Source organism: Festucalex cinctus, chromosome 7 (genome assembly GCF_051991245.1).
Source record: "Festucalex cinctus isolate MCC-2025b chromosome 7, RoL_Fcin_1.0, whole genome shotgun sequence".
Lineage (NCBI taxonomy): Eukaryota > Metazoa > Chordata > Actinopteri > Syngnathiformes > Syngnathidae > Festucalex > Festucalex cinctus.
Window position 1 is genome coordinate 11,262,752 of NC_135417.1, and position 15,106 is coordinate 11,277,857.

Genomic DNA, 15,106 nt, shown 5'->3' on the forward strand with positions numbered 1-15,106 from the left:
ACTTTTTATGATCATAAAAATCTAACTCAATAGATAATTTTAAAGGCCCAGTATGCCGGTTTCACTCAGGAAAATGCACTTTTTAAATACAGGATGTACACACTTTAACGTTCTCTCAGTCTACACATCTGGGTTTATGTTAATCTTTGGTGGTGATTTTGTCCTAAGCCTGTATTTTGTCATTTTGTGTTTGTTTTGGTTTAGGACAAAATGGCCCCCACACGTTATGAAAAGCCCAGATCTGTAAATTGAGAAGTAGTTTGTTTGTTTAAATCCTGTATTTAAAAAGTGCATTTTCCTGAGTGAAACCGGCAGACTCCGCCTTTTAAATTGTTCCCCACTGTTATTGATTAATTATTGATTCAAATGTATGAAGTGACGATTTCAAGTGGCGATCAAAATTGCAAATGTGAGTATTTGTCACGTAAAGTTGAAGTAGCAACGAAGCGAAACCGGATCATCATTTGGCTTTCCCCTCTTGCCTCTGCCTGTGGCTGGGTGATGAAGGGCAGATATACTTCACTTCAGTCTGCCAATTAACAGCCCCAGCAGCGTCCGCCAACACAGGAGGCCCCCCCCCCACCCCTCATAAAGACCCACCCTATGGTGTAAGCCGCGCCATTTCCAAGTACTTTATCCTAGGGCCGAGTCCGTAGACAGCTGTTACGCCGGCAGGTTTTTTTTTAAGCAGCCCGAGCGTGGCCGAGTTCATAAAGATTTTCTCAGCAAGCGCTTTCGCAACTTAAGCGAAGGATACATGAGAGGTGAGCGCGTGAGAGGTGAGCGAGGCACACGTGAAAGAGACGCTCCACTTTATCTGCAACTGCACTCTTCAACCCGGACGCAGAGATTGTAATATCGGGCAAGCCAACAGCATGCGGAGAGGACGGCCTGCTGAGAACTTGGACGTTGAGATAAGTCCAGTTGTCGGTGCCCTTACCACATACCAACAGTTGGCTCCGAAAGCATTTTGATGAATATTTCAAAGAGCTGCCTTGAATTCAAAATACACTGCACAACAATCTCGGTGACAACAACGTAACCTTTTGTTCCCGCTAGAGCAGGGGTGTCCAAACTTTTTCATTTAACTCATTCACTTGCCGCCATTTTCACAGAAGAGATCCCGTTCGCTCCCGGCTGTTTTACTGAATTTTGACTGATTTTGCATGGCCCACAGAATATTGTGTTCTATTGCTATAAAGTCAAGGAACCTACCAAAAGAAAGATTAAAGTCTCTTCTTTCATCAGGAAAAAAAGTATGTTTCTATCTGTTTCCGTTGTGCAGCAATTAGCATTAGAAGAGAGCTAAGTTTAATCAGTTTTCACAAATCTATTTCAAATTGTAAGCAATTGAGCTTTTTTTCTACATGGCCCTGGTTGATCTCCTTTGCACTGCTGCCACCGGCTGGCCGTTTGTGTAATAACTACCATTTCTGCAACCATTCTTTGCAGTTGAGAGGCTGCATCAAAGCCTTCTGTATTCTCTAGCATAAAAACAAAAAAACAAAAAACAAAAAAACGTATAAATACGTCTTTGGGACACTTAAAACATAAAAAACGTATTTATACGTTATTGGGAGCAAATGAGTTAAAAGTAAGCAATATGTTCATATAAGACAGGTTCTGAAAAAAAAAAAATAGCATACAATAAAATGTCCAGCTGCGATTATTGTCTATCAATCACTGCTCAGTGCTTAGCAAAGACACATGATGGTGATAGTTTGACCTTGGGATTAATAATTGTTGGTCGAGCAATCAATCAATTAAAGATTTACCTCAAGAATATATTATTTCTTTTTGAAATGTTTGGGGAGAATATGTAATATTTCCAATTCCAAACAAACCAATGAATTAAAAGGGACGTTCCTACGACTGTATCGATACCTTGCACTCTCGGTAAAGGCCTGACGACATCGTTGCCTGTTGAAGAAACCAAGTAGAAGCCGAGCTGACCACATGTTAGGCAGCATTGGCCACAGATGTGCTCAGATGGATTGCAGAGAAAAAGGCTGATGGCATTTACTCAAGATGTGGAAATGTATTTTTAAACTTTGATGTGAACATGATTTGCCCTGGAAAAAAAAAAAAGTCTTTGTTCCTGTGATTCACATGGTCTTAATAACACACTTCATACATATTTTATATCTATTGAGAACAACAGTCTGAAGTCACGTATGGCCATCGGCCCTTTGTGAGGACTCCCAGTTTGGACGTCGCCCGATTTTACACAGTTTGATCCAACCACTGTTAAATTGTAGAGACATGAAATATCTTGGGACTGGAAACAAAGAATTTTGTCTACGCACAACCGATTTTGTGTATGTTGTTTCCAGAGAAATATGTGCAACATATCCATTAGGGGTGTAAATTGCCTCGTACCTGACATAATATCCTTCTAAAACTAAAAACTAACTTCAAAAAATATGTTGTAGATTATGAAACTTTATTTGGGAGACATAACATTAAAAATATTTTGACATTAAGTGTGAAAATTTTTATTTTATTTTTTTTTTACTTTTGAGTAGGGGTGTGAATTGCCTAGTACCTGACGATTCGATCCGTATCACGATTCATAGGTCACGATTCGATTCGATACCGATTAATCCCGATATGAATTTAGAAGTCGATTGTTGCGATTTTTTTTTTTTACTCAAATTTAGAAAATACCATTCAGTAAACCTATACATGTACACTATAAGATTTGTATGAAAATGTATTATTTATTGATCTGAAACTTCAGTTTTATAACTGTGAGCCACTAAACAAACAAATAGGTTGTAACTTTTTTTCATGTTAGAACAGCATTGAAATGAAATATTAAGGCTTAATGTTCCATTAATATAACATTCTTCCATGCTTAACTCATTCACTGCCAGCCCAGTTAAAAATTGATCTTTGACGTGTATTGTCGTCAATGGCACTGAATGAGTTAAGGTGTGAAAGTTAGACATTTTTTTTTTTTTTTTTATATTTTTCCATCAAAAATGGATGTTAAAAAATCAATTCGGCTGCCTATTGAATCGATTCTCATTTGAGGGTTTAATGAGGCACTTGATGTATGGATTTATGTGTAGGCTAAGTGGGTCACAGAATGGCATCATACAATTGCTGACAAATTCTAAGTGCTGTACGATATGGATCCCATTTTTGGTCATATTGGTACAATTGTCTCATCTGTTGAGGTGTAAATTCGCTTATTTTATCTTGTTATTTTTTTATTATCATTATTTGTATTTTTGTATTTATATATATATATATATATATATATATATATATATATATTTATCCTTTCCTCTTTTATATGTTATGTGTGTTTGTTATGTGGACCTAAGTCTGATTAATAAACGTGATGATGATGATTCGAGAATTGCATGCTGTAGTATCGCGATATATTGCCGAATCGATTATTTTTTTTAACACCCCTAATATCCATTAATCATTTGTGTTTCACGTCAAAAAAGATTGTATGACAAATCAGTGCAAAGCGTCGAGAACTAATTGCAAAAAAAAAAAAATCACAGTGTGAAACAATTATTTGTTTGTGAATTCTTTCCAACATATTTGGATCACATTCGGAAGCTATCATAAATCTTTGCTCTTTTTGTAACACTCTTCACACCAATGCATAGTTTCCCATCAATGATTTACTCAGAAGATCACAAACTGGATCCTCGGGGGGGGGAATAATAGTTGGCCTTTCCCCCGCTTGAATTTGCACGACGTGTATGAACGCTGCCAAACCACCTGTTCTGGTGGATAGCTTTGCAGTTAATATTTGACATATTTGCCGGCTTCTGTTGAAACCGGCGGGGCTAACGTTACACGGGATTCCGTAACAGGGCGACGTCGGGCGTGAAGAAAAAGAGCCTCCGGTTCAAGCAGAGGCGAACGGTATCACTGCGACCGATCCCGACCCGGCTCTTCACTTCTGCCTTGTGTGAAGTGATATTTCCAACACATTGTGCTCTTGTCCCGCTCGGCTTCTGTTTCAGCACTGGCAGGTGACCCGGCATTGGATGTACTAGCTACAGTACACCGGGTGACAGCATCTGACATTGTAATTGTCTGCTCTGGGCAAGGGCATGGTTGGTGTAATACATCTTAAGTTTCCTTGCGGCAGAAATAATTCATAACGGGCCATCGGGATGTGGTGCCGGTATCTATGACCGCGTCTCGGCAAGGTGCTGGAAATGTTTAGATTTACGACATTCCGTTCCTGGCTAAAGTAACATGGATTTTTTTTTTTTTTTTTTTAATTAAACTAACTTGTAAATTTGATGTTGTAATTTATCGATCGTCTCTTCCTGTTCCATCTGTTTATTGTTTATTATATTGTGGCAGTGGAAATGATAAATTAAATAATTATAAATAAAGATGTTCAATACCGTTGAAGATTAATTTTACCTGCATTTAAGTGAAGTGGGAAAAAAGTATTATAATATTGGAAATATTGTATATTGGTTTTTTTTTTTTTTTTTTTTTTTTTTTTTTTTTTTTTTTTTTTTTTAACAAACGTGCTGCATTAGATGTCACCTTCTGCACAACACATGTTCAGGAGCTGCATCCTCTACTCTTTTTTTTATTTTATTTTTTTTATTTTATTTTTTTTTTTTATTTTTTATTTTTTTCCCCCTTCAATTCCTCTGCTTTCGCTGCAGCTGTGCTACGATACTTCATATGGCCACTCTCCACTTTTTTACAGCCCCAGAAATTAGCCTAAACCACAATGGGCATCACATCAGAAAGGAAGACGGGGAAAAATGGGATTTTATGATCTGGAAAAGTGGGTACAGAGGCTCCCGGCTTCCTTTGTCGCTAAACTTACTGATGTGAAAATGTTAGTTCTTAATCCGCAACATTAAAAAGCAAAGCTATAGATTTGGATAGTCCATAATGTAGTACGCGTAAAAATGAAACCACTACAGCAGTGGTTCCTTAACCCAAGAGGTTCTTGAGTCAGTCTCAAGGGTTTGGCAGAGGTCAAGGCGCACACCCGGCTCAAAAGATTTGTGACGATATTTGGTGCAGTCAGTCGTCGATTTGTGACTGTTGTGATGGTATGCCATGTTATTTTTGTTTATTATTATTGTAATCCCTTCATGTCAGGCAAAAAAAAAGAAAGCGGGCGGACGCATATGCGCAATATAAATTTACATGTATGGTGTTCCACAGGGTTCAATTCTGGGGCCTCTACTGTTTTCACTGTATCTCGTGCCACTGGGTTGCCATATTTAAAAAAAAAACAGTAGTTGTTTTAAAGTGCTAAAAATGTAGAGTCGAGTTGAGTGATGGGAGTCAGCATCCTAAATTGAGTTGAGCAATTCGAGTTCAATACAACTAGCTATGTAGCAGAACAAAAAGAATACTTCCCTTCATGTCAAGCAAAAAAAAAGAAAGCGGGCGGGCGCATATGTGCAATATGAATTCACATGTTTGGTGTTCCACAGGGTTCAATTCTGGGGCCTCTGCTGTTTTCATTGTATCTGGTGCAACTGGGCTCCATATTAAAAAACAGTAACTGAGTTGAGCAATTTGAGTTCAGTACAACAAGCAAATGTAGCGGAACAATATTTAAAAGATCACAATATTGTAAAAAAGAGAGCTCATACTAAAAAAAAAAAAAAAGAAAAGCATAATATTGTGCTTTTGTACATAACAGCAATGCATATAAACCATCTACAATCTCTAATAACAATATTGAGGCACTTATTGATCGCTTCACGAGCAAATTAGGTTCCCCTTCATCTGACGATTAGCATTGATTTTAAATATAGACGGCCAAAACATGCCTAATGAAAATTAAATTGCACTAATAAAATAGCCACTAGAGGGTGCTATAACTGCACCAGTGGAAATCAACCTGACATTTTTTTTTTTAACAAATGTGTCCCCTTTTAAATATTGTGAACATGACGACGACGATATTGTGGCAGTTTTAATATCACGATATTGCCCTTATCGTGACATCCCTACGCTTTCTGAATTCAAGATGGAAGCCAGATTCGACGAAAGGGCTACTCTGCCTGTTCATTTTGTTCACCAGTAAACACTATACCTAATTTAGGTAATTAAGTAAATAAATAAATAAATGAAAGTCATATTTTCATTTCAATAAAGAAAAATTTGGTGAATGCACATAGGAAATTGCTAGGGTTTATTTACATCCAACAAGAAAGAAAAAAACCAACCACTGTATGACAGCCATATTGCCAATGTCAAACTGCGTCAGCGATCCATCCACGCTTGAAGGAATATCGTGAAACGACACATTTCTCCTCATAAAAAAAGAAGTGTGATCACACAGAATCAAACTTTGTCCAAATGCGTTTCGGGGGAGGGGCTTCACTTCAAAGCGACGGCAACAACAATGGCGTCTGTCTAATTGATGTTTTGAAACAAACGCCAAATGTAACAACTTCGCTTCTGATGAGTGTATAATTACAGGGAGACAATGAAATGTTATAAATATCTCTATCGTTATTAACCCCACCCCCGAATAACGTGATCCAAACTGATGGATAATTAAGGCAAAAAAATAATTGTGATCCTCCAAAACAATGTAGCGATATTGTGTGGGTACGTGCAGCTTTTTTCATTCCCTAAAAATATCGTGTGCTGCTGTTTTGCTTTAATTGTTTACTGGAGTCATTAACGGAACAGAAGCCGGCCCGATTTTTTTTTTTGCGAATCGGAACACGAGGGTTCTCGTGCGCTCGCTGGACCGTCAGTGGAAACAACTTTGATCAACAAACATGTCGCAAACAAGGAGATAAATAATGAACCTCCGCGTTCAAGCGAGCGCTCTTAATTAAAAATAGACGTTTTCAACTATACATCAGATTTGAGCCGGATATTTTGGATATCAGGCCTGCTAATTAATGGCCCCGGTATTTGGCGCGGTGCGTCGACCGAGCGCCAAACAAGCATATTGTATCATTGATGAGTGGAAAAAAAAGCTGTGTTGTGTTCTTCGAGTCAAAAAGATTCATCTGAGATGGCGAAAACTTGCTTTTGCGAGGTCTTTCTTGCCCGATCAAAACATGAGAATGTCACTTTGAGCGGCCGTATAAATGATAACCGCACGACAACACGAGCTACACAGTGTTTATTTTCAAGTGTACGGCACTTAGAAAGGCCGTCCAGGCTTTGTTTTTTTTTTGTTTTTTTTTTTTTTTTGTGTCAGCCTGGTCCTACACGGGTTGTCGAGTTGTCACGGAGTTGTTGAACGAGCAAGAACCAGCCCCGTGTTTCTATTTATGTTTCCCGTGCCGTGAAACCCCCCCCCACTCCCCCCCGCCTGGCGCCCTTTTCCGGAGTGAGCGCCGTACCGCTTCTGGAAAGAAAAGCCGGCGAAACCGAGGCGTCCGTTCCTGATTGTGCGGCAAGAACACAACTTTTTCCTTGCTTGTTGTTGTTGTTGTTGTTTCCCAGCGCTGAGACGGCTTTTTGTGTCGGCCTTCAACCAAGTGGTGCACTCATGAAACCAGATAAATGGATTAGAGAGGGGGGTGGAGATGTGGGCGGGCATCCTTGAGGATAGACAAACGAGATGTTTAAGTGAAGATGGAGGGGGGGGGGTTGGGAGAGGAAGAGGGAGAAAGACATTTGTGTTGGACAACAAGAGGTCGAGTCTGTTGTGCTGCCAAAAAAAGACAAGACAGTGATAAACTTTCCTCCCCATGTAGTGACCCCCCCCCCCCCTTCACACACACACTGTCACAAACACAATTCAGCCCTAAAATGAATGGATTGCCACACTATGACATGTCTCAGTTGCAAGGGGGAGATGGTCCTAGTTGGACAACAAAGGACTTTTTGAGGGGAGGGGGGGGGGGGGGGGGGGCAGCCTGTGACAGAAAGAATGCTAAATTGTTTTTCAGGTCAACAAGGTCCTTACATGGAAATAACCGAAGCTTTTCGTCGCCCTTTTATATTTAATAATTGGATGGTCGAGTACCGATACCAGCCTTTTTTTTTTTTTTTTTACGTTAAGTGAGTCCTCCTTGCCTGTAAGTGGCGCTAGCTTGCAGCAGTTTTTCACCGAAACTTCACCGGTTTTGGAAATACTTCAAAATTGTGAATCTTTAAACTAAAAGAGCATTTTTGTGTTTTATTTTAAGACTATTGAAGAGTGACTGTGCTGTTTTTTTTTGGTCAAAATTAAAGGAAATATATTTGTTAAAAAATATCTTTTAGTGATTTTTTTTGTGTGAAAATGTACTACTGGTATCGGCAGTTGGTATCGGTGAGTACTGAGGGTCTGAGTATCGGTATCGGTCTGAAAAAAAAAGTGGTATTGAACATCCCTAATATTTAATAATGGCCAATTACTCTACAACAAATTTGCCATTACAACACACAGCTCCAATGGCAACATTCACACGTAAATTTAATTGTAAGCATATTTACACCCCATAATCCCAAAGTGTTTTTTTTTTTTTTTAATATATTCATATCTCTTTTAAATTCACGGTCTTTATTTTCTTTATTCCTCCATGTTGTGTGCATATAAGGAAGCAATGGCTGAACGTGACAGCCTAATTATCAGCCCCAACCCTCCTCATTACGCATCAGACAATCCGGTACAATCCCGTGCTAAATGAATAATTTTGTATATATTATGGAAACACAATATTATGGCCTGCAGCGAGCGTCTTTTGCTCAAACCTTGAATTGTATTTGACGACAAAGGAGAATAAAACAGGACGCGGGGCAGATTATTTCATTTCTGTCCAAAAAAGACAGCTCATGGGCGTACAATTCACACACCTGCCTTTTCGGTGTGAAAATATGAATTGTTGTTGTCTGCATATTAGCTGAACCTGCCAACATATTTTTTCTGGTCATCACATTACTGTTTAGTACAAATTGAACAGGTCTGAAATGACATTGAACAAAGTGACCCCCCCAAGTTTACAGCCTAAGACAAAAAAAAAATCAAATAAAATACTCACGTGAAAGTGAATATTTACATTTCTATATTCACGCGCTTTGTTTTCAGCATATATTTGTTTGGACGTAACTACAAAAGCAGAATGACCCCCGTTCAACCTTCGGTGACCTTTTCTCCATTTTTTTCAACTTGGTCATGGCTGCGTAAAAAGCGACAGCCATTTAAGTGACGCAGATTTATGTAACATGGACTCCCACTGGTCGCCCCGCCGCCATGCTAACTTTACCATGCAGTCAGAAAAAAATCATTTTTCTAAATACGTTAATGCATGCCAACAATATTATTTTAGCATATAGTAACTACAACTGTTTGTTATAACTATATACATATTATTATGCTATATTAAACTGATCATCTTTATCTAATGTTAGTTAGTTAGTTAGTTAGTTAGTTAGAACCTAACAAATAATTTCTTTGTCTATTTTTTTTATAAACATGAAAAAAAAGGGTTTCTATACTGCAGTGACTTACTTTTGATATTAAAATAATTTACAGTCTTTTTGGTGATCAAGTGCTGTCAGTATCAAGATTAAAACAAAAGCAAAAAAAAATTAAAGATTAACCCTGAACCACATGGTTCACATTTACTGAGTTTGGAAACAACCTAACCCAAGGATTTTTACACGGTATTATATATATTTTTTTCGAGATTTATCTATTATTTTAGCATCTATCAATCCATTTTTGAAAGTGCAAAAAACAACCATGGAATATGGTCCCTGCACTTCACAATAAAAACAGTTAAAATACTTCACAATAAAATCATAATAAAAGAAGACAATGATTCTAAATTTATGATACCAAAATACGTGAAAGTATTATACACTTATTAATAATTTGCCACCGATACAATTTGCCGTGAATGATCATGTAACAGGATTTATTGCGCTTTTCAAGTAAAAAAAAAAAAAAAAAAAAAAAGTGCTTCCGGCTCCTGCCTATAGAGGTCACTGTGATATAGCAAAACTGATGTGCTTTGAAAAATCATAAATCCATATAGGAACGGGTCACTTTGCTGATTATTATTTACAACTACAAAAAAAACACACACACAAAAAAAATCATATAAATAAAAGATACATTTTTTTGTTTGTTTTTATTCCTGATTGTCACCTAAAGTCCTGGTTCAAATTAATTCAGGTAACTCAAACGCTGCAAAAATACTTTCAAGCGAGTCAGATGTTAATGTGGTGTAAAAATATGTAAAGAAGCAAACTATTCACATACATTTTTTTTTTTTTTTGCCATCCCTCACTTAAAAATCAATCAATATATTTTGGTCGTCAAAAAGTTGATTTATAGCAATGATCTCTATCAGCCTCTGCTGCACATCATGCAGACAGCATCCCCAAGCACTCCCAACATCAACAATGTCACTCTGCCCCTCCCCCGATCAAAAAAAAAAAAGTAAATATTAATAATTTATCTTCGAATCGACGTCTCCAGCCCCTGACAGATTAGATTTTAACCATTTGATTTGGTTTGGACTGGGCGTTCCCATATTATTACTTAATGACCTTCCCAGCTGCTCCTGTCCATTTTCTGTCACCAGCAACCATCTGGACACTTATTAGCACCTCAATGCATCCACGCCGCTTTCCTCCAAAAACTGGAATCAAATTAGAAGCATGCTTATAGACTTGCCAATATTATCCCCCCCCCTTCTTCTTCTTCTTCTCCTCTGTCTTCTCTCCATGCGTCCAATTACATATTGAATTATTAATAAATGGCAGCAATCTGTAATAATAATAATAATAATAATACAGACTTGCATGTTTCCTTATAATTCCAATATTTAGTTTATTAGGCAAAATATACCATCTGGACAAATTCCTTCAACGTTTCCTATTTACAAATTTAAATCACATCATATTTACATGAAAAAGAAGGACACCATAAAGACAAGGTATAATAATAATAATAATCATATTATTATAATAAAGTAAAAAGCCTACCAAAAGTGCCCCCGTTTTGTCTGGGTAAAATTGAGAGATCGATAATCATTATAGGCGCGATTATAGGCTGCACAACAACAGAGGAAGTATTCATCCATCCATTTTTCTTTTTTCTTTTTTCCATCCACAGGATATTACCGAATAACGTCATTTGCTGCGACTTGCAAAGACTGAATGCTATATACGCTACTTCATCATTTTCTCATAATTGTCCCTTTTTTGGGGAGGGAGGGGTGAAGTCTTTTTTTTTTTTTTTCTTCGTTGTCTTCTTTTCAAGCACACAAAAAATAAAAATAAAAAATAAAAACTCAAGCCGAGGAAAGTGCAGTGAGGACACGTTGTGTAGCGTCTTGTTGATTCCTCACGCTAGAAGGCAGGGAAGATCTGAATAAAAACATAAAATAAAACAAAAAAAAACATTAATAATAATAATAGTAATAATAATAATGATAATCCTAATAATAATAATAATAGGCTCTGGAAAAAGCCAAATGTGACCTCAATTATAACGAATCCAAATATTATTTCTCCAAAGTGCATGGGGGGCAATTTTGCACTTGAATCAGAGGTATAAACCTTTTTTTTTTTTTTTTTTTTTTTTTCTTCCCTCTTTTTTTTTTCCTGTGAGAGCGCTCCCAATGGGCTCCGGGACTCCCAGGGGTCTTTAGCGAAAGCACAGCCCAGACAGAGCCCGTTTTACTCGGTGACTTGATAAGTAGCCACACTATCCCCGCAGGGGGAGGAATTAAAGAGGGGGGGGATGAGAGTCAAGACCCCTGTCACTCGCAAAAAGCAAATTGTGCTTTATTTGTTTTACTCTCTATAGTCTTTTTTTGTGTGTTTTTTTTTCCTCCTTTCCAAATGCACTTTATTTGTGCACTATTTTTTTTTTGTGCTGAGATCTAAATATATACGAATTGAATTCGTTTCTTTTTTTTTTTTTTTTTAATTCTGGAACAATCATGAAATGATATCATCATGAAAAAAAAAAAAAAAATGAATCTCACCTGTCGTGAAGGGGCCGAAAAGAAGGCTTGAGTGTTGGCGTTGGAGGCGAATCACACCGGACGCCGTTTTCGTGTTCTAAAAAGGAAATCATCAACGTTAATGTCTCTTTTTCTTTTTTCTTTTTCTCTCTGCAGGTTTTGAATCTCGCCAGGTTAATTTTATTTGCTGTCACGTGAGCCTATTTTTATTTATTTTTTTAGGTGTAATGCTATTGTCGTGATCTCACCTATGTGTTTGGGACTGTCCATTGGGGGGGCTTTGCTGTCTTGGCTGAGGACCACCAGTGACGTCGGCTGCTGTTGTTGCAGGTGGTGATTCTGATGCTGCTGCTGCTGCTGATGATGATGATGATGATGATGGTGACTCCCCAGAAACGACCTGACGTTGAGAAGGGAGTTCTGAGCCAGAAAAGCCCCGTTGGTCCAGTTGTGGAACTTTCCAATCTGGCAAGTGTACAGTCCGTGGCTGGGGAGGAAGGCCGGGTGGGCTTGGATTTGAGGGTGGGAGGGGGTCGCCGGAGCAGAAGGCGACGTGGGCTTCTGCAGAGCCGAGGAGTCAGGGGTCGTGGCGGTTTCCGCCAATGACCATATTTTGGGTTTATTGTTCGAGGGCAGGGGGAAGCTTCCGGGTCTGTCCGGGGAAAGAACCCTGGTGGTGGTGTTGTTGTTGTTGTTGTTGGTACCGTCCGAGTTGTCTTTGTGAAGCGAAATGTTGCTTTTGGATTTGTCCGAGGCCTCGCGAATCTGGGGGAAGGCCCCACCATCGCCCCTCGAGCAACCCCCGTCGGATTTATCGTCGTCATCCTCGTTGCTCTGATCGCCGTCGTTGTCGTCCATTTTGTCGATGTCGATGCTCTCCAAGTCGATCTCCTCCTCGTCGTCGTCGTCGTTTTTCTCCGCCTCGTCCCCGCTGCCGAACAGGTGAGCGTCCTCGCCGTCGTCCTCTTTGCTCCTGCTGCCCCACGTCACCTTGTTCTCCTTCTTCAGCCTCCTCCTGGCGTTGGCGAACCAGGTGGACACCTGCGTCAGCGTCATCTTGGTGATGATGGCCAGCATGATCTTCTCGCCTTTGGTCGGGTACGGGTTCTTCCGGTGCTCGTTGAGCCACGCTTTCAGGGTGCTGGTGCTCTCCCGGGTGGCGTTCTTGGGCCGGGCCGGGTCCCCGTACTGGAACTGGCCGTACGGGTAGAAGGCGGGAGAGGTGTGAGCCGCGAAGCTGGCCGGGTGGACGCCCGGGCTGTCCTTCAGGTCGTATTGGGAGCCCTTGAAAGAGGAACGCCATTATTATTAGTATTATTATTATTATTATTAGCATCCATCCATCCATTTTCTTGACCGCTTATTCCTCACAAGGGTCGCGGGGGGGTGCTGGCGCCTATCTCAGCTGGCTCTGGGCAGTAGGCTGGGGGACACCCTGGACTGGTTGCCATCCAATCGCAGGGCATTATTATTATTTTTATGATTATTAACTTATGTATTTATTATTTATTTTAAAGGAAATTTTGAGCACATGCTTGGCTGCGTCACGTGTTAATTAAAGTTGCACCAAATAATTCCATTTTGGGTCGGAAAAAGTTTTCTTTTACTGAACTTGGACACAACAAACTTTCAAGAGGACTTCAAAACTTCTCTCAATTTTTTATTTTTATTTTTTTAGATTACAATATACATATTTTACTTTGTTTTTTGTTGTTGTTGTAAATGTTTTGACACATAGTCGAGCATAATAATAAAAAAAAGAATTACCGTCGGTTTTGTTTTTTTTTCATGCATTCGTTAGACATTTGACAGATTGATTTTTTTTTTTAACCTCCAAAATTATTTAATTCTAATAATCCTTCAGTTATAAAAACAAATATGACAATCACCCATAACATGCATCAGAACTTGACAAAAAAATATTGATTGTGTGCACTTAAATAAATACAAATAAACACACTGCAAATCTTCTGCTATTTACTGTCTGCTTATTAATATTCATACAAAGACATTTGTCATGCAATTTTTTATTTTCTTTTTTTAGTTTGCTTAACGTTTTAAACGAAACATGTTTATTTGCAGCTAGAAAACAATTTCAATCGCCAACACAAGTTGTATTATTTCACATTTATGACCGAGATTTTTGATTATTATTATTTTTTCCTCATTCACGCACATTTCAACAACAACTTTTCTTCCTTACCATTTGTGAGAAAAGAGCCAAATCGGCGCTGGTGTAAGGCAGGAAGGCGCTGTAGTTGTGCGCGTACGGGTTGGCGTACATGCCCTGCAGCACCGACGTGACGGCCGCCGCGGTCGCCGCTGACGGACTCCCACCGATGTCGGTGCTCCCTCCCCGGGAGGACGGCGTCAGCACCGCCGCCCTGTCGCCCCCGTAAACCGCCTGGGAGGCACTTAAGTACTGGGGGTAGCCTAGCTGGGGGAAAGACATTTTTTTTTTTTTTGTCCTCCGCCGGATTTTCCAACGCTCTGCACTGCTGTGCGGAACGTCCAACAACAAAAAAAAAAAAAAAAAAAAAAAAAAAAAGTGGGCACAAAAAAAATAAAAAATAAAGCGGATGAGTTGAAAGGGAGGAAAAGTGTTCAAGAAGTGAGAGCTACACTACTAACATGCAAGGCGAGTGCAAACAAGACTCTCTTCTCTTTGCTTGAAATCTCAGCTTTCGTCTCTCGCTTTTTTTGGGGCTCGCTCAAAAGTCCGCGTTGGATTTGTGGTGTGATCGCCCAATTGCGCGCACGAGCAGACTGACGCGCCTGGCCCTGAGGTTCTCCAGGCTGATCTCTCAGATACAATTTGAAGTTGAAGCTTTGATTGGCACCCCCCACCACCACCCCCCGACCACCACCTCCTCTACTTGAGCCCACAAGCTCCTCCTAGTTTGGAGCAATGTGGGATAATGTGAATATGGAGTGAGAGCACATTGGCTGAGGCCTCTCTCTTTTTTTTTTCTCTCTCTCTCTCTTTTTCCTCGCTCGACCCCCCCCCCCCCCCCCTCTCTCTCTCGCTTTCTCTCACCCATAGCCGTGTTTTGGACTTATTGTATGTTAAATGTTCAAGCTTTTGAGTCCATTCAACGGACGCAGCTTTGATTGTTGTATGACAACCTGTCGACGCGATTTTTTTTTTTTTTTTTTACAGCTGTCCGACATGCAAAAAGGGGGGAAAGTAAACTCGCGGCAGAAGAAAGGAA

General features: G+C 39.5%; 1 protein-coding gene across 1 annotated transcript; it reads right to left on the reverse strand.

The window, feature by feature from the left end:
- Positions 1-10,735: 10,735 nt before the first annotated feature.
- On the reverse strand, positions 10,736-14,353 carry irx1a (iroquois homeobox 1a). The gene is made up of 4 exons (XM_077526995.1): positions 14,098-14,353; positions 12,143-13,178; positions 11,916-11,991; positions 10,736-11,292 (listed from the first exon to the last, which is right to left on the reverse strand). Exons 1-4 carry the CDS (start codon positions 14,344-14,346, stop codon positions 11,217-11,219), a joined length of 1,437 nt encoding a protein of 478 aa, XP_077383121.1. The 5' UTR covers positions 14,347-14,353; the 3' UTR covers positions 10,736-11,216.
- Between the last annotated feature and the right edge of the window lie 753 nt (positions 14,354-15,106).